Source organism: Oncorhynchus mykiss, chromosome 4, assembly GCF_057628025.1.
Source record: "Oncorhynchus mykiss isolate SJ-2025 chromosome 4, ASM5762802v1, whole genome shotgun sequence".
NCBI classification, from domain to species: domain Eukaryota; kingdom Metazoa; phylum Chordata; class Actinopteri; order Salmoniformes; family Salmonidae; genus Oncorhynchus; species Oncorhynchus mykiss.
This window is the reverse complement of record NC_143025.1, coordinates 18968839-18987102: the sequence shown is the minus strand read 5'-3', so window position 1 is coordinate 18987102 and position 18264 is coordinate 18968839. Positions and strand designations below refer to the sequence as shown.

The 18264-nt window shown below is 40.6% G+C and overlaps 1 protein-coding gene across 22 annotated transcripts in view; it reads left to right on the top strand.

Moving 5' to 3' along the window:
- The first annotated feature begins 2805 nt into the window (after positions 1–2805).
- Positions 2806–18264, top strand: part of LOC110521434 (transcription factor E2-alpha) — a 32149-nt gene continuing 16690 nt past the window's right edge. For 10 of the 22 annotated variants that reach the window (XM_090231343.1, XM_090231338.1, XM_090231340.1 and 7 more), the window contains exons 1-5: positions 2824–3384; positions 8160–8232; positions 16921–16994; positions 17465–17537; positions 18133–18173. In XM_090231343.1, the coding sequence (XP_090087469.1) occupies positions 8160–8232; positions 16921–16994; positions 17465–17537; positions 18133–18173 (261 nt within the window). In that variant the 5' untranslated portion in view covers positions 2824–3384. Of the gene's footprint in view, positions 3385–6607; positions 6710–8159; positions 8233–16920; positions 16995–17464; positions 17538–18132; positions 18174–18264 lie in introns of all 22 variants that reach the window. The other 12 variants (XM_090231337.1, XM_090231328.1, XM_090231335.1 and 9 more) reach the window with 2 other exon arrangements.

The following is an 18264-nucleotide window of genomic DNA, read 5'->3' as shown; positions in this document are numbered from 1 at the left end:
TACCATTCTGCGACCTGTTAATCATAAACAACCATTGCAATATGACGGATGGTTAAATGATGTGATTTTAAATCATACTTGTCTATTTCCCTGGCACACACATTATTGATACAACATTTACAGGTACACTTAACTCAAATCAATACTCCATTTTATGTTTCAAGTTCTATACAATGTCCCTTCCACTCCACCTTTATTTCTTGGAGTTCACTATCCACTCCAATTTTCTATGAATTCATGTCTTTGATCCTTTAGTTAAAGGTTTTCAGACATTTTTTTTATTCCCCCCCTCTCTTCACTCTGGCTGCCCTTGTACATGCTCTCCATGTCAGGCCCAGCTGTTAATACAAACTACTTGGAGAGCTTACAAGCCTCATTGCTAACACTGACAACAGCACTATTCTTACCCAGGGCCCAATAGTGGAAAAATATATTTTTTCTTCTGCCAATTCCTTTTCAAACAGATGTTTCCATCTGTTCAAATTTTTATTTTTGATGAATAGATACCTTAATTCCAGATTTTTCAAGTGGCTGTCAGATAAGTGAATCAGATGTCCTTTTTTGACAGCAGGGATCATTTTCTGTGTTTTTTCTCCCTGCCTTCCATCAATGTGTTCAGTGTGTTAGTAAAGGTATTTATGGCCCATATGTGCATTTGTAGGCAATAACCCCATTACATTCCACAGATGGTCCCTGGGACTAATTAATGCACTGTGCTGCCGAGACTCTCCTACCCAGGGGACACCGTGATTATTTACCTATATATTCTATTGGCAGCCAATCCCTCTCTCTCTCCTGGCTATCCTAAGTGAATGGACAGTTAGATATTTAGTTGATGCTTTTAATAATTTCCATACAAAATCTTTGCTTTCCAACTGTAAACTTTGGCCACAACTTGGACCACAAACACAAATGGTTGTCATCATCCTCATCCTAAACATCATCATCACATGTTTATCTACCCATTAGCCAGTCTGAACTTGATGTTGGTCATTGCATTCCTTATCGCATCCTTGCTTCATGGTTGATCTAAAGGGTTTGTAGTTTCTACACGCAATGCTCTCCAACCCTGTTCCTGGAGAGCTACCCTACTGTTTCGCTCCAACCCCAGTTGTAACTGAGCTGACTCAGCTTATCAACAGGCTAAATATTAGAATCAGGTGTGCTAGATTAGGGTTGGAGCAAAAACCTACAGAATGGTAGCTTTCCAGGAGCAGGGTTGGAGAACCCTGTATGACAAGGTTTAAGGCGGAGCCTCTGACATTAGTTATAAAGCAGCCATTAGAATAACATAAGACCAGCTGGAGTTGGTCAGCTGGTCTCAACACATAAGACATGCTATAAGAAACATATAAGCTGATTAAAACATACATTTCCAATAGTGTGTGATGCGCTTAGAGTTTACATATATATTGCCCTTCAGTGTCATAACATTTTGTTTTGTTTTATTAGGGGAAGTGAATTTGATTTAAAGTCATTGACATTCCAAAGCTGTGTATCTTTTGTAGTAATTTATATAAAGATTCAATCTAACTACCTAGCTATTAAGTCATATCTTTTAAAAAAATGTCTTAACTTCTTAATCACCAAAACGTAGACTTCAATATATGCCTCTTCGTCTCTCAACACATGCTCTCTCTCTCTCTCTCTCTCTGTCTCTCTCGCGCTCTCTCTGCAGCCAGACCTCCTCCCCTCCCCCCACATTCATGCTCTGTTAAAATCCTGTACTCTGTGATCCCATACTCTTTTCTTTCCCTCCTCTCTCAGTGGAGAAGACCAAGGAAGTTTAGTTTTATGGTTAAGGTTCAGCTTTTGTCAATAAATATTGTGTCCACAGTGAAAATAGCACGTAATCAATCAACATTATTTAGTGTCTAGAGAGTTTTCCCTGTTCATATCACCAGGTCAAGAAAAACTCAGGCCCAACAATAACATAGTTATCTATTATCTTTAAAAAAATATTATTCATTGATTGGCAAACATTTAGTAAAAACGGGATAGATAGGCTTATCAATGGTGTGAGCAGTTTTAAGGTGAGAATTGAGAGGGAAACAATTGATTAGGTAAGAAAATTGTCAAAAGAAAAATGATTAAAGTCTAACGTTGTAATACTGTTAGACATGTGGTGTCTATCTGACCTTAAAAAAGAAAGACAAAAATTATAATAATATAGAAACTATTCCTATTACTCTGAGAAAGCATTGCAATACACCCACAATAATAGCTTTTTATTTATTTTAGCTTTATTTAACTAGGCAAGTCAGTTAAGAACAAATTCTTATTTTCAATGACGGCCTAGGAACAGTGGGTTAACTGCCTGTTCAGGGGCAGAATGACAGATTTGTACCTTGTCAGCTCGGGGATTTGAACTGGTAAATATGTGTGTGACCAATACAATTTAATTTGATTAAAGGCTAGATCATAAGGTCTGACATAACAATTTGGTGATGTCCACTCTGTTGATACTACGGTGCACATAGCCTATAAACCAATACAACTAGTATAGTGTGTGGTTGACATAGGCAATGAATGTTATTTATTTGACCATTTCACCCATCCGCTTAGAGTAGGCTAGGGCTACGCTTCCAAAATGTAGAGCGAGAAAAAAACGATAACCACAGCATTAAAATGATGTCAGAGTTTACACTGTAGCCCCCCTCACAGCCTTCATTATCACACAGCAAAAGCAAGCGTCAAGAAGAGGGAGGTTCCAAAATGTATTTCCGGTCGGCTATTGGCCTCTGTGTCTGCTTGTCACTCATACCTGCTTTTCTATTGGCTATGCTCTTACGGATTTATCAATCCATCTCGGGAAACTGCTGTGTAATCACAGTGAACTTTCCTACAATAACCTTCCGCTGAAAGGCGTAGTCCATTAGATCTCTTTTATTTTGAAGAGAACACCATAAACTGTTGACCAACGAACTAACATATGCGGTTGTTACATCAATGTAGATCGTTATATCTAATATATTTTTATTGTCCTATGAGAAAATAGGTTGTCTTTCTATAGGCGTTTGAAATCGGACACCGCTGGCGTTGGGGCCCTCATTTCATGCGTAGGGATACGTTGTTGCTTTTGACAATGTGGACGGAGGTGGTTAAGATGTCTACTAGAAGAATGAAATCATCTTAATTGTAACAACAAAAAGGAAGACGTGAGATTAATAACTAGATATTGTTTGGATTCGGACTGGTTACATTGTACTAATGATGTGAGTAGTGTAACAGAGCAAGGTTCAAGAGGAATAAGGAAGACATCTACAGCGATCCAATGTGTTTCACGCGCTGAGGTTGAAATTCTCTTGAAGTTTTATGTTTTTTCCCCCTACGATACTCAGCCTTTCTTTTTACTGTTGGATGCCAGACATTTGAAGATTAAAGGTAAAAATGTTTCTGTTTCACACTCGCATATAGTCGTTAAAATGCACGAATTCATTGTACCTAATGTAGGCCAATTGTAGGACGTATGACTCTACAATTATCAAAAGTTTTGGGAATGTGTGGTTGGAGCAGGGGGGTGTAAGTTTTTGTCTGGTTTCTAGTAAGGTGGCGAGTTCAGCCATCAAGTGTGTGATGGTCTCCGCACCAACCGTGTAGTGAGGGAAATTAGTCCTTTGTTCACCATAAATATATTGTTAGGTTATTCTGAATATGACACATTTTGATGTTTGCCAGCCTCAATTTTCCAATAAAGAAGCCTGTTATGTGGTTATGACGAAAAACGAATTGACTGTAGCCTAAATAATGTTGAGGGGCATTATAAACTTGTGCTTTCATTTGTTCACCCTACCATTTTAAAGGTTCATAACAAATGTAAAGCAAGTAACAAACCTTTCTATAACCAATAATACACAAAACCACCAACCCTTAATTTAATGAAAGTGGTTAAGCGGCTGTTCACAGGCTAGACTTTAATTTATTTTATTGCACATTTGGCAGGAAATTCCTTATGCCCCCACCATCTCTCTGAACGAACTCAAATGCAAACTAACCTTGAGTTGTATTTTGTAATATTTAAAAATAAGCAACATTTTTATTGCATTATTTCAAGGTCTTTCGCAGTTATTCAGAGGCCACTTTTTTTCAGTATCTTTCAGAAGCCCTTTTCATAAAGGTAATTCATTATTTTAAACTTTGTGTAGCTGGATATTCCACTACATAGAGCATTTTGAACCTGAATATCCTCCGGCTGAAAAGCATCCCTTTTCAGTATAGCTATATAGGACCTAGATGTGGCCTGTTATCATTGGAAACGGATAGCTGACTGTTTAGAAGAGTTTATAATCTGGAATAAATATTTACGTTGTTTCAGTCTTGGAAACTACGCGGAACAATGTGGGGTGAAATGTATTGTAACGAACTATCGTTGGACTGAGCTGATTTGTTTTTATACATTTGATCATGATGTCCACACTGCTTGCTTCGATTTCTGTCGCTGCTACATTCTGGTTGGCTACATTGACATTATATTCTGTTTCTAAGAAGCAACAGTTGAATTTAATTTATTTAAACTCAAACATAAGCAATTTGTTATGATAATAACACAACTATCCAAAGCTCACATTCTACTTACTAGTTGGTGATTTGGCTTCAAATTGCGCGAATATTTTGCGAAGTACGTTATCCCAATGGATTTTATTTTGCTGTTAGATCTCAAATATTTGAGGACTATTAGGTCCGTTTTATCGAACGTGTGTATATATTCATTTTTAGAAAAATGTGTTCCCTTTAGAAATACATTCTATAGGCCTAGTTTTGCACTTGGAGGACTTATTTCATTGTCTGTCTCGCATGTGTACAAGGCAACCATAGACGTAATCTGTTGCAACCGAATATTGTTTGTACGGTCAGTAGCAAAATATGCAATTCTGCATTACAAAATGTGTGTATCCACAAAGTCCTTTTAACTATCATGACATACCCACAACATTTTGGAACAGTAAATGTTTTTATGGTTTATGTTTGGCAAGGTTTGTGTATCCTTGGCCTACCACATTATCCGAAAGTCTGGCAAAACAACATTAGGCTTATTTACACTTGGGCCTAGTGTTATATTAGGGCATTACATTTGTTTTATTCAAGGTTAGGTTATGTAGACCTAACCTGCCTTCACTTTCAATACAAAGGCCTATTCCTGGTGGATCCTTTGCATGGTATATAGCCATTTGTATGGTCAAATTTGATCTCCTTTTGAATCTTTTTTACACAGGTATTCTCAGCCTTCAAAGAATATATTCAAGTTTCAATATGCTGAAGCATCATTTGCTGAAACTCCAAACACATAAAGTCCTTGATCCCACAGTGTGGTCTTGGCTCTAAGGAACTAGGCCCTATGTGTGACAAATAAGAAGAAAGTAAGAATAGCTTTCATTTTGAAATGGATGTATTGTTACAAATCTGGTCTTTTACCTTTTACTTCTGAGAAGTTGCATTTATTTTCTGGTTTAAGCCCCTAAATGGTTGATTACAGCAAATTGCACTAGTAATGGATTACAAAGAATGTGGTAAAAGTACACCACCTGTTGGTGCCCTAGTGCTTCTTTCCAGTTGCACTGGCAGTGTTTTTGTGTGGCATGTACTGCTGCTGAGCATCCAAGCTCTACCCATGAGGCCTCAGGCGCATGTTGGAATGCAAAACACAGGGTAAATCCAGTATTCATGCTTATTTTTTTAATATATTTTTTCATTTGACAAGGTTCCTCTGCGCTGACATATGGTAATTTGGTAATGACATGTTTGCATACATCCATTAGCTCTGCCTTTCACCCCTATTACCCAGTGCAAACAATGGTCCCAATTATGTCTAATTGTAAACCTAATATACTTTACTTTCATATAGAATTGGATGATTGACGTGCGTGTGATTTGTTGTGGAAGCATCAGAAAGGAAGACATGGTCTCAGAAGTCTGATTACTCTTGCTAAAGGTTGGATAAGGGATACAAAAACTAAACAGGCCTATATGTTTCACATAGAAAGTCAGATTCTCTTCTTTGCAGCCTGTGTAGTGAGCCTCACTATTAGTAGCTTATTTGGTCATGCCCAAAGGAGTTGACATTCTCTGGTTGTTCTTTAGGTTGTAGTTGTTCATATGTTATTATTACCAATTAATGAATGCACTGGCCTAACTTTTAACTCTGTTACAACAAAATAGTGTTTCCCATTTTTCCGGTCTATTGTTTGAACAACTGTGTCCCATATGCCAAAATAGCCTTGACACCTCACCCACGTCTGACGACAATTATTACCATGAAAAAGTCAGAGGCGATCAGGCGGCAGTGTTAAGGTTGTAGGGCTTCTGGGAAATCATTTAGTAAGAGGGGAAGGATCTTTAACTATTAGTCTCTGTACTCAACTTCCGCCAATTCTATACTCATCTGTGTCCATAGATAGTGGTAGGTAAGGGTCAATGACAAGGCCGAAAAAGCAGTATGTTAGTATGTTCACTCATTTTCACAAGTGATAGAACTCATGAATTCTTTAGTAATATCAGCCAGTAATATCTAGTGTGATATTTTTTTTCTCAGTCACATTCAATGTGTTTGTACTCTCTAGTCTGGTTCCATTAAAAGTCAGTCTATCCTATTTGCGAATCTCTCTCGTAGGGTTGTTAGAGACTGAGGGGCATGAACGAGCAGCCGCAGCAGAGAATGGCTGCAGTGGGAACACAAGACAAGGAACTCAACGACCTCCTGGATTTCAGTGCGGTAAGAGAGAGTGGTCTAGGGGTCTGGGGCCAGGTCATAAGGGCTGCTGGGCCGGGTGGACGGTAGGGTGGACGAGAGAGATAAATGGGGAGGGACGGGCCCGTTACATCGCTCACCTCATGCTTTTTTTTATCCTTTAACTCCTGCATGGCAGAAGTAGCTTAATTTCCCCCCAGACGTTGTTTGGGGGGAAAATAATCTGTTTTACCCCATCCCACGTCAAAGTAAGGTCACCTGAATACAACACAAGTCCAAGGTGTTTATTCATTGGGTTTTAAATCAGTCTTTGAACATGAGAGAACATAATCTGCAGTAAGGTTGATTTATGGTTTGGGCTGACCTGAATGCTGAAGATTTATTTAGACTAGATGCATTTGATTCCTATGTTTGCAGTTATGTTTATATTTTGCTCCGAGTTTGGTTTATCTTATTTTGTGCACAACCTTGCAATAGTTTGATTGCTGATAAGTTCCAGGACTTTTAAAGGGATGCTCCATACTCTTGAGTGGTTCTGGCACTCTCAAAGTATACACAGCTGAAAAACCTTACATCATATTCAACTCGATACATGCTGTGTGAAATGGGGTAGCCCTGTCATTTGTGTCTCTTGAATAGCAGGTCTTTATAAATGGTCAGATGAATGGGATTTTGGTTAGGATTTTTATCCACTTGCTGGCATCGGCCTGTTTTTTTTTTTTCCCCCCATTCATTTTTACCATATGATTTCTGTCTTGGGCTTTTGAGTTGACATTCATGTCAGTGTTTCTCTCTGAATAAATGTAATATCCTTAGTAAATCCATTGTTATGGAAAATTACCTTATACATCCATGGATTCAAGACCAGGAATTCTAATTAAGGTAAACGCTTGTCATCAGACTTGATGTCCCACATTAATTGATATCCCTCCACCAACCACAGCTTACTAATGTTATCTGCCCATGTATTTGATTTCCTCTCCATTATTTTAGCCTTATGATGTGTAACATTGGGAAATTCCATTGGTTCTGTTTCCTCTGTCAGTTAATGGGCCACTAGTGTGTGGAGCATCAACTATCATGCCCTCAATCAAGACCTTGGTTTGCTATGCACATCATTTGTGTAGCCACCACTCAAATCATAAACGCGTCCATGGTTCTATAAGTAGTAGCTAGGGAAGGAATCTAAACCCACTAGAGACAAAGGTGTGTGTGTGTGTGTGTGTGTGTGCCGTGCCGTGCTATGCCAGGATTGGCTGAAAATGCTGCAGTATGGCTGTCGCTGGCCCAGATGCCAAAGAGGCAGAAACATACAGTGGCTCATGAGATGGCATGTTAAACAAGCCCCTGTAACCAGGGATTAGGATACTTCACTCTTATCCGTGTCCAGCCCAGATTTCATATCACAGATTATCTAGTTTTACTGTATGTTCAATGAAGGTGTATTTATGAATTTATTTCCCACCTCTTCTAGATGTTTGCACCACCTGTGGCTAATGGGAAGAACAGACCGACGACACTCGCTAGCAGTCAGTTTGGTGGATCAGGTAAGATTCTATTCAGAATGCAAGATCCTGTCATCCTGAGCCTTGAATATCCTGCAGGGCCATACTTAAACTGTATTGTATGAAGCTTTAGTTTTTTTTTATAAGGTCATTAAGTAATGGAGAATGGTTATGTAATGACAAAATATTTTGGTTGGAAGTACTAGGGCAGTGGTTAGTGCTTTGGTTCTATTGCACTATGCCTTCACCCATTCACTTGGTTATATAATTAAAGATGCTGTATATGGGGCGGCAGGTAGCCTATTGGTTAGAGCGTTGAACTAGTAACCGAAATGTTGCAAAATCAAATCCCCGAGCTGACATGGTAAAAATCTGTAATTCTGCCCCTGAACAAGGCAGTTAGTTCTAAACTGACTTGCCTAGTAAAATAAAAATATAGATTTTTTTGGATTGACCTCTTACATCCTCTGTGTGCGGACACTATTTCATCACCTTTTAGTGCTGGTAGTAAGTTGGCCAGATCTAGTTACTTTGATCCGAGTTCTCCTCTGGAAACGTGAGAGCCTGCTCTGTCCCTCCATGTGTTCACATTTCCCCTCTTTGATCTAACCAAGATTATTCATCTGTGCTGAAGCTTCAGGACACTGTTGGTGCCTTTGAACGCTGTGTTGTTGGATGACACTTAAGAGAAAAGCTTTCTGGAGTTCAGCAGAATGTCTTCATTTATGGTTGTTGAATGAGACTCATCTTTTTTTGATGGGGTGATGAACAAGCTATCTTGGTAACCCTTTTAATTGATGGCAATATCTCAATTTAGGAAATGAGATCTATATATTTTATTTTCATTGCATCTTTTTCTAGCACCAATATACAAAAACTTGCTTGTATTTTCCCACCATAAACACCTGAAACCCCTGTGTAAGCTAGTTGCTTTTGCTGAATGTTATTAGTAAGTCATGTTCCTTCCCACTGTCACCCTGCCAACCTGCAGTGTGAAATGGAGTCACACTGCGCGGCCCCCAGAGTGAAAACTCTGCCACAGAGGAACAAAGACAGAAAAGGGCTTATGGACTTGAAACGACTCCCCCACCCCGAAGTGTAAAACACTCCTCCCCCAACTCCGCACAGGACTTTTCCCCCCACTGGTTCACAGGAAATGGCTTGAGCCTGAGACAATGCCCCTCACCCCCAGCTCTGGGGCACTTAACTGGCCCAGCATGGAGCGCTGGCTAGAGTAGGAGCCCTCTGAATGGGGATCAGTGGCAGGACTCAGTGTTTGTTTCTATTACAGCAGGCAATTACTTAGCAGTGAGGAGTTAATTCCTGCCCCCGTCCTAAGTGTGCCCCTTGGTCATTGACACCATTCGAATGTGATACTTCATGCTGTCACATTTAACTTTCAGAGAACTCCAGGTATCTCGTAATAGCATTTGAGTGCCACCGCACAAACCTCCATAGATGCCAACCTCTAGAGAATCTATATGAGATTGAGACAAGCCTATCAATCCATGGAGCAAAACAGGGTGTCCATAAACAACAATTCAGGCTTGTGTGTAAACTACAAAGTATTGCACTTTGATGTTTTTATCAGTCATGGAAATAAAAGTGCTGAAAACATGTTGGCTCACTATTTAAAAAGATGAAAAACAAGTTGTAGGATGAAAAAGTAGTTTTGTTGCAGTTACAGCTGACTAGCGCTAGTTAATGCTACCTAGTCCAAAAAATTACAAATTGGAGTCAAAAGTATCGCAATAATATTGTGATGTGTTACTGTCGATTTCTTTATTTTTTTTCCATCCCTCAATCCCCTTGTTATAAAATCAAATATAAAGTGCCTTCAGAAAGTATTCCTACACCTTGACTTATTCCATATTTGTTACAGCCTGAATTTCTCACCCATTTATACACAATACCCCACATTTATTGAAAATAAAATACAGAAATATCTCATTTACATACAGTACCAGTCAAAAGTTTGGACACATACCCATTCAAGGGTTTTTCTTTTTACTATTTTCTACATTGTAGAATAATAGTGAAGACATAAGCTATGAAATATCACATATGGAATCATTTAGTAACAAAGTGTTAAACAAATCAAATTATATTTCATATTCTTCAAAGAATCCACCCTTTGCCTTGATGACAGCTTTGTGAACTCTTGGCATTCTCTCAACCAGCTTCACCTGGAATGCTTTTCCTTCACTCTGCGCTCCAATTTATCCTAAACCATCTCAATAGCCCTTACGCAGCATGGAGGTGTGTTGAGTCATTGTCCTGTTGAAAACGAATGATAGTCCCACTAAGCGCAAACCAGATGGGATGGCGTATCGCTGCAGAATGCTGTGGTATCCATGCATTTGAAGTGTGCCTCGATTTCTAAATAAATCAGTGTCACCAGTAAAGCTCCATCACACCACAACCTCCTCCATGCTTGACCGTGGATCATCCGTTCACCTTCTCTGTGTCTCAAAGACACAGCGGTTAGAACCAAGAATCTCAAATTTGGACTCATTAGACCAAAGGACAGATTTCCACCGGTCTAATGTCCATTGCTCGTGTTTCTTGGCTCAAGCAAGTCTCTTCTTATTGGTGTCCTTTAGTAGTGGTTTCTTTGCAGCAATTTGACCATGAAGGCCTGATTCACGCAGTGTCCTCTGAACAGTTGATGTTGAGATGTGTCTGTTACTTGAACTCCGAAGCATTTATTTGGGCTGCATTTTCTGAGGCTGTTAACTCCTATTGAACTCATCCTCTGCAGTAGAGGTAACTCTGGGTCTTCCTTTCCTGTGGCGGTCCTCATGAGAGCCAGTTTCATCATAGCGCTTGATGGTTTTTGAGACTGCATTTATAAAAAACGTTCAAAGTTCTTAATTTTCCACATTGACTGACCTTCATGTCTTAAAGGTTAAAGTAATGATGGACTGTTGTTTCTCTTTGCTTATTTGAGCTGTTCTTGCCATAATATGGACTTGGTCTTTTCCCAAATATGGCTATCATCTTTATACCACCCCTACCTTGTCACAACACAACTGGTTGGCTCAAATACATTAAAACGGAAAGAAATTCCACAATTTAACTTTTAACAAGGCACACCTGTTAATTGAAATGCGTTCCAGGTGACTACCTCATGAAGCTGGTTGAGAGAATTCCAAGAGTGTGCAAAGCTGTCATCAAGGTAACGGCTGGCTACTTTGAAGAATCTCAAATATATTTTGATTTGTTTAATACTTGTTTGTTTACTACATTATTCCCTATGTGTTGTTTCATAGTTTTGATGTCTTCACTATTATTCTACAATGTAGTAAAAATAAACAAAAACCCTTGAATGAGAGTAGGTTTGTCCAAACTTTGGCTGATACAGTATATATTCCCACCCCTGAGTCAATACTTTGTAGAAGCACCATGGGCAGCGATTACAGCTGTGAGTCTTTCTGGGTAAGTCTAAGTGCTTTCCACGCCTGGATTGTGCAACATTTGCCCATTCTTTTCAAAATTCTTCAAGCTTTGTCAAATTGTTTGTTGATCATTGCTAGACATCATTTTCAGATTTTTGCCATAGATTTTCAAGTAGATCGAAGTCCAAACTAACTCGGCAACTCGGGAACATTCACTGTCTTGGTAAGCAACTCCTGTGTAGATTTGGCCTTGTGTTTTACGTTGTCCTACTGAAAGGTGAATTAATCTGCCATAATCTGGTGGAAAGCAGACTGATCCAGGTTTTTCCTGTGCTTAGTGACTCCCCAGTCCTTAACAATTACAAGCATACCCATAACATGATGCAGCCACCACTATGCTTGAAAATATGGAGAGTGGTGCTCAGTGATATGTTTTGGGCAAATCCAACACAATACAACTCTTTGTATTCAGGACATAAAATTAATTTCATTTGTTACAGGATCACTTTGTGCCTTGGTGTAAACAGGATGCATGTTTTGGAATATTTTTATTTGGTACAGGCTCCCTTTCTGGATGTCAGTTAGACATTGTAGTTACTGTATAATACTAACCTATCACAGCCATTAAACTCTGGAACATGTTTTAAAGTCACCTTTGGCCTCATGGTGAAATCCTTGAGCGGTTTCCTTCCTCTCCGGCAACTGAGTAAGGAAGGATGCCTCTGTCTTTGCGGTGACTGGGTGCATTGATACACCATTCAAAATGTAATTAATAACTTCACCATGTTCAGTGGGATATTCATGGTCAGCGTTTTTGAATGAATATACCAATATGTGCCCTTTGCGAGGCATTGAATAACCTTGCTGGTATTTGTTGTTGAATCTGTTTGAAATTCACTGCTTGACTGAGTGAACTGTGGGTTACAGATGTCATTAAAAAAATGCATGTTATAAACACTATTGCACATGAGTGAGTCCATGCAACTTATTATGCGACTTAAGCACATTTTTACTCCTGAACATATTTAAGCTTGCCATAATTAAGGGGTTGAATACTTATTGACTCAAGACATTTGTAAAAAAACAATTCTAAAACCATTATTTCACTTTGACATTATGGGGTATTGTGTATTATAGGCCAGTGTCAAAACATTTTAAATGTAATGCATTTTTAAATTCAGACTCTAACACAACAAAATCTGAAAGTCAAGGGGTGGGATACTTTCTGAAGGCACTATACAATCAAAGGGGAGTAGCCTCAATACAGGGATAGAATTGCAAACTTTAGCAGTTTTACATCAGTTTTTCCTCCTGACAGTGGACTTTTATTGAAGTAGCCAATGTTTGTGATTCATGTTAACTTTTTCCCCATGATATTTCCCCACTTCTTCCACTTTGTCCTGAAATGACAACTTTATTTGATTTATTAGGATATGTAGAGGCGGGCCTACACACCATACCTTAATGTCAAAGTGGGATGTTTTTAGAAATGTTAACAAATGTAATACTTTTTTTTTTTTACTTGAATTGTCTTGAGGTATTCAACCTCTTTGTTATGGCAAGCCTAAATAAGTTCAGGAGTGAAAATTTGCTTAGCAAGTCTCATAAGTTGCATGGAGTCACTTGTGTGCACTGTTTTATTTTTTTTTTATTATTATTTTTTTTTTTCCCCTTCTCCATTATGATAGGATCACAGGGCCATAACAAAGAGCAGCCTATTTTGTTCTTTATTGTTCTCCTGGTAACTTGTGTCAACTTCCTGTTTGCCTGGGCCAACTGTATCCCGTGACATCATGGCTTCAGTGTGCCTCTACTAGTAGATGACCCAGCGCGGGAAAGGCATAAGCAGAGCTATTCACCAACACAAAAGTACTCAGAGGGGTACTAATTGCAAAGGGAGCTCTATCAGGCGTCCCCTCACTCACCTCTGCAGCTGCTGGCCCCCGTCACCCAGCCAGCCACCCACCCAGGACAGCCCCCCCCCCCCCCCAACCACAACAAACAACCCCCATTCACACGCACAGACAAATGCTCGTGCACGCACCCCCACACAAATATTTTTTCAGATGATTGTCATGGGGTGTTCTGATGTGCCCTATACTGCTGACACTAGAAAATGGCTGCTCTACTAGGTCTATATCTTGTTGTTAAGACATACGCAAGAAACAATCCAGGCTGCCTTTTGGCGGCATATTAGATTTTGCCATGTGAGAAGGTTTTGTGCCTCAAAATATGATTATTTCTTCAGTGGCTGGTTGCTCCTGTGCAGTGTTAGAATTGCCCTCATGGCCTTCACTAGATTCTCATTACTGAATCAGGTCATAAAGTTGAGGCGCAATGTTTCAACAGGTACAGAGTGAGAATAAAATGCAATTACACTTATATTATAACAGCATTACACAAACAATTAAATTAATATTTTCAAAAGAATGACGAGTGAACTTGGAACAATGAAGTCTGTCCTCTCGTCTCACACCGCTGTCCTTCTCTCCTCCCTGTGCCTTTTACTCCCTCTGTTCCTCCAGTCGTTCACCCTTGTCCCTCTCTCCTCCACTTGTCTTGTCTGTTTCTCCTCCCCCCTTGTCCCCCTCTCCTCCTTTCCTTCAGTCCTTTACCCCTGTCCTCCCTTCCTCCATTGTGGCAGTAGGCTCAGTGTTTGGCTCCCACTTCTTAACATGGCTGGCTTTGTCATCTCAGCAGCTCCCCAACTTGTTTAATTGCCTTTGAGTTAATTACTCCACAAAGTGTGAACAATGTTGTCAGAGTTGTCCTCAGTAAGGCGATTCTATCTCAGACACTACCCACTCGTCAAATGAAGGCCTTTAAAAAAAATTGTAATTGTTACATTTTACCCCCTTTTTCTCCCCAGTTTTGTGGTATCCAATCCAATGAGTAATTACTATCTCGTCTCGTCGCTACAACTCCCGTACTGGGTCGGGAGAAACGAAGGTCGAAAGCCATGCGTCCTCTGAAACACAACCCAACCAAGTCGCACTGCTTCTTAACACATCGCGCATCCAACCCGGAAGCCAGCCGCACCAATGTGTCGGAGGAAACACCGTGCACCTGGCTACCTTGGTTAGCGCGCACTGCGCCCGGCCCGCCATGGGAGTCGCTGGTGCGCGACGAGACCTGGGCGCGAACCCAGGGTCTCTGGTGGCACAGCTAGCGCCGCGATGCAGTGCCGTAGACCACTGCGCCACGCCTCAAATGGAGGCCTTTTTAAGTGGTGTAGGTCTAGGTGGGCACCAAATACTATTATTGAGTGGCTGCTGGACCAAAGCCATTGTAGACACTGGATAATGGAAAAGCTTGTTTTATAGACCTGGGGTTCCTCTTATTTGATCGTGTCTCAGTGTTGAGTAAACTAACTCTGCCAGCAAGGCTGTTTTAGATGAAGTGGTGTCCATGCAAAGCCTGTTTTACATATTTCGTTGTCCATCACTCCTGTGTGCTGTTGTGACTATATGTAGCTGTGTTAGGAGTGTGGCCTTTCTGCCCACTGACAGTGACTGAGTAAGGCTGATCTTTGGAGGTCCTGCTCCCCTGCTTCTCCATGCCAGTGGCATCAGCTCCATAGATCATGGCTGTCATAGCGTGTGTAGGTGCTTGCACCACTCTGTTAGCCTAATCAGTCATTTTTACTCGTCAGTCGCTCATCTCACCCAGACCCCCTCTCCCTCCCTCCCTCTCCTCACACTCTCCCTCTCAAGCACACATTTTTTTAATTAGGCAAAAATCAAAGGAGAAATATGAATATTCATAAGGCAACTACATTAATATGCACAATTATGCAAATTAGTATGCAATTAAGCCCTGTGTCTCCAGAGAGGCTTGGTAGCATTAACGGATAAGACTATGGGAGAAGGGGGTATTTGGAATTTCTGCTCCGCCAATCTTTCGAATCCTTGTTTTTCCTATGCCACAGCCACCACTTGTGAAATAATTTAACATATTCATATACGTTTTGTGTACTGAATATGTATGTTATTGGTTGTTTTATGGCTTAGCGTATGATGGCATCTGCAAAACTGCTGTGGAACGAATTTCAATGAGAAGCTGGACAATGACACATTCTGTTTATAGTTTGTTTTCTCAGCCAATCAGTGAAATGACCCCTCTATTAGACTGGTGATTTTCACTTTGATGTTTTCACATGGATATGTATGGAATCGTTCCTCAAAGGGATAGTTCACCCAAATGTACAAATACATATTGATTTCCTTACCCTACCTTAAATAGTCTCTGCCTAGATCTTTGGGATTGTTTACACTGCTTGTGGAAAACTGTCTATGGATAAGGTATGACAGCAATCCATGCTTTTATTTAGTTTCCCTGGCACTGTTTCCACATGCTAACATTTTAGCATTTGTGGCACAAATCCCTTTCAAGTCATGGGACCAATATTAACATATTTTTTATGCATCATGTTCAAAACCTCTAAGTGACTTTGAGCTTCACAGTCAATTTTGAATACTTTTGGATAATTTGGAAATGAGGTGCTAAAAATGCTAATATCGGTCCCCTGACCTGAATGGGATTTGTGCCACAAATGTGAAAACGTTTGTATGTAGAAACTGTGCCAGGGGACCAATATTGCATGGATTTCCATCATACCTTGTCTCTTTATTTTTTTATTTTTTTTATTTTACCTTTATTTAACCAGGCAAGTCAGTTAAGAACAAATTCTTATTTTCAATGACGGCCTGGGAACAGTGGGTTAACTGCCTGTTCAGGGGCAGAACGACAGATTTGTACCTTGTCAGCTCGGGGGTTTGAACTTACAACCTTCCGGTTACTAGTCCAACGCTCTAACCACTAGGCTACCCTGCCGCCCCCCAACTGCTTACAAGTTGAAGAAACCAATGCCATGTTGTAAATTGGGTTAACTATCCCTTTAATTCAACAATGGCAGATTCTCTTAAAGATGACCTGTTGTCCCAGTGGCTTTGCCTTTAAACCAGTTAACTGTTGTGAATGACATACATTGGCTCACGGCCCTGCACTGCTGACAAGTTCACCTGAGTGATGGGTGCTAGCTTGTATTATGGCTACATGCCTACAGATAGGTTTGAGCTATAGGACCCTACCTCTAACTTCACTGTTGGTCGACGGTATTGCCCTGCTGCCACTCGATCCCACTGCTGACACCAAATGAACACTTGCACTAGTACTAGGAAGGAGGAACATGCCCACGGTCTTAGTATAATTTGTCCGGATCTAGTAGTTTAATGGAAGTTGTCTCTTCCATGTTCCAGCCAACCTAATGTGTGTTTTTAAAGCTGTCTATCTATACCAGTCAGTGAGTAACCCCACCGTTTCTCTCATCCAGCTCTGGACGAGCGCAGTAGCTCTGGATCCTGGGGCCCTGGAGAACAGAACAGCCCCTCCTTCAACCAAGGACGGGTAAGCATTACCAGGGACTCCTCATAGGCTCTCAAACTCTCTCACTCATACACGATAACAGCTGAGTGTGTTGGCAAACTTTAGATTCAGACTGGTAGTTTTTACTTTGTACCTAATGTTTTGGATCAGTGTCAGGTGTTGGCAGGCTCTGCGCTAAACTTTACATCTGTGGAAGCCCAACGGTAATTGCAGCTTCACAGCCACGGTAACTGTCTTGGCTCATTTCGGTGTAAATTTCAGGAACGGGGTATAGGGGGTGAAGATTGGCTGCAGCAAACTGTGATTACTGATTACCACAACTTGATGATTATGACATTTCTAGAGCCTGGATTCTGCACATTTCCTGAGCTTGCATGACAGTTTACAGACTGGGATGAACCAGTGCACTGGCCATGGCATGGAAGGACTTCAGTGAACTCTGCTGACTTGGACTCCAGTCCTCATCATGTGTTCTTCCTGTTTTCCCACAGGGCTACGGAGATGGCTCCCACTACAATGAGCATGAGGGCCTGTCATCTCCCTTCCTCAGTTCAGGAATCGGAGGTAGGCTACACTCAGTCTGCCGGCTTGTCTCTTTGTGTCTATCACTGTTGTAATGAAGTGGTTCCCAACCTTTTTCAGTTACTGTACCACCAACTGAATTTTGCTCTGCCCGGATACCCCTGAAGTTACCCTCTCGTGCATTTTTACCAGTAGGGCTGTGGTCTCATAAGTCTTTTCAAGTACCCCCTGTGGATAGGCCAAGTACCACCAGGGGTCCTAATACCCCTGGTTGGGATTCACTGTTGTAATGGGGATAGGTTGTAAATAAGTAGGGGAGGTTACTGTTGGTGTGTACATATTTTGTTATGACCATGAAATTGTTATCTGAGCGACAAAGTGCCAGAAACTGTGTGTGTAATGTGTATTTAGTGGGTGCTGGGGATGTTAGGAGCACTGAAGCAGAAACGCTCCCTTGGGGTTTGTCTGGCTAGCAGCTGAGCACTCTGAAAGGGGGAGCCCGCTTTTATCACTACTTTTGTATTTTAAATGGCTACTAAGAATTTTTTACTTTGTCATTTTGAAAAAGTACTCTGAATACCCAATGTGTAACTTCCATTCCATAAGGAACCTGCTAATTGTACTTTTTGTCTTGCAGGTAAAAATGAGAGGGTACCATACTCTTCGTTTGGAGGCCAGGTAAGAGTACTGCTGACCCCTTTGCTTAGACCCTGTTATGATCATAGTTTAGGTTGCCCACATCACCAATTCTAACTTGATTTGAGCAAAA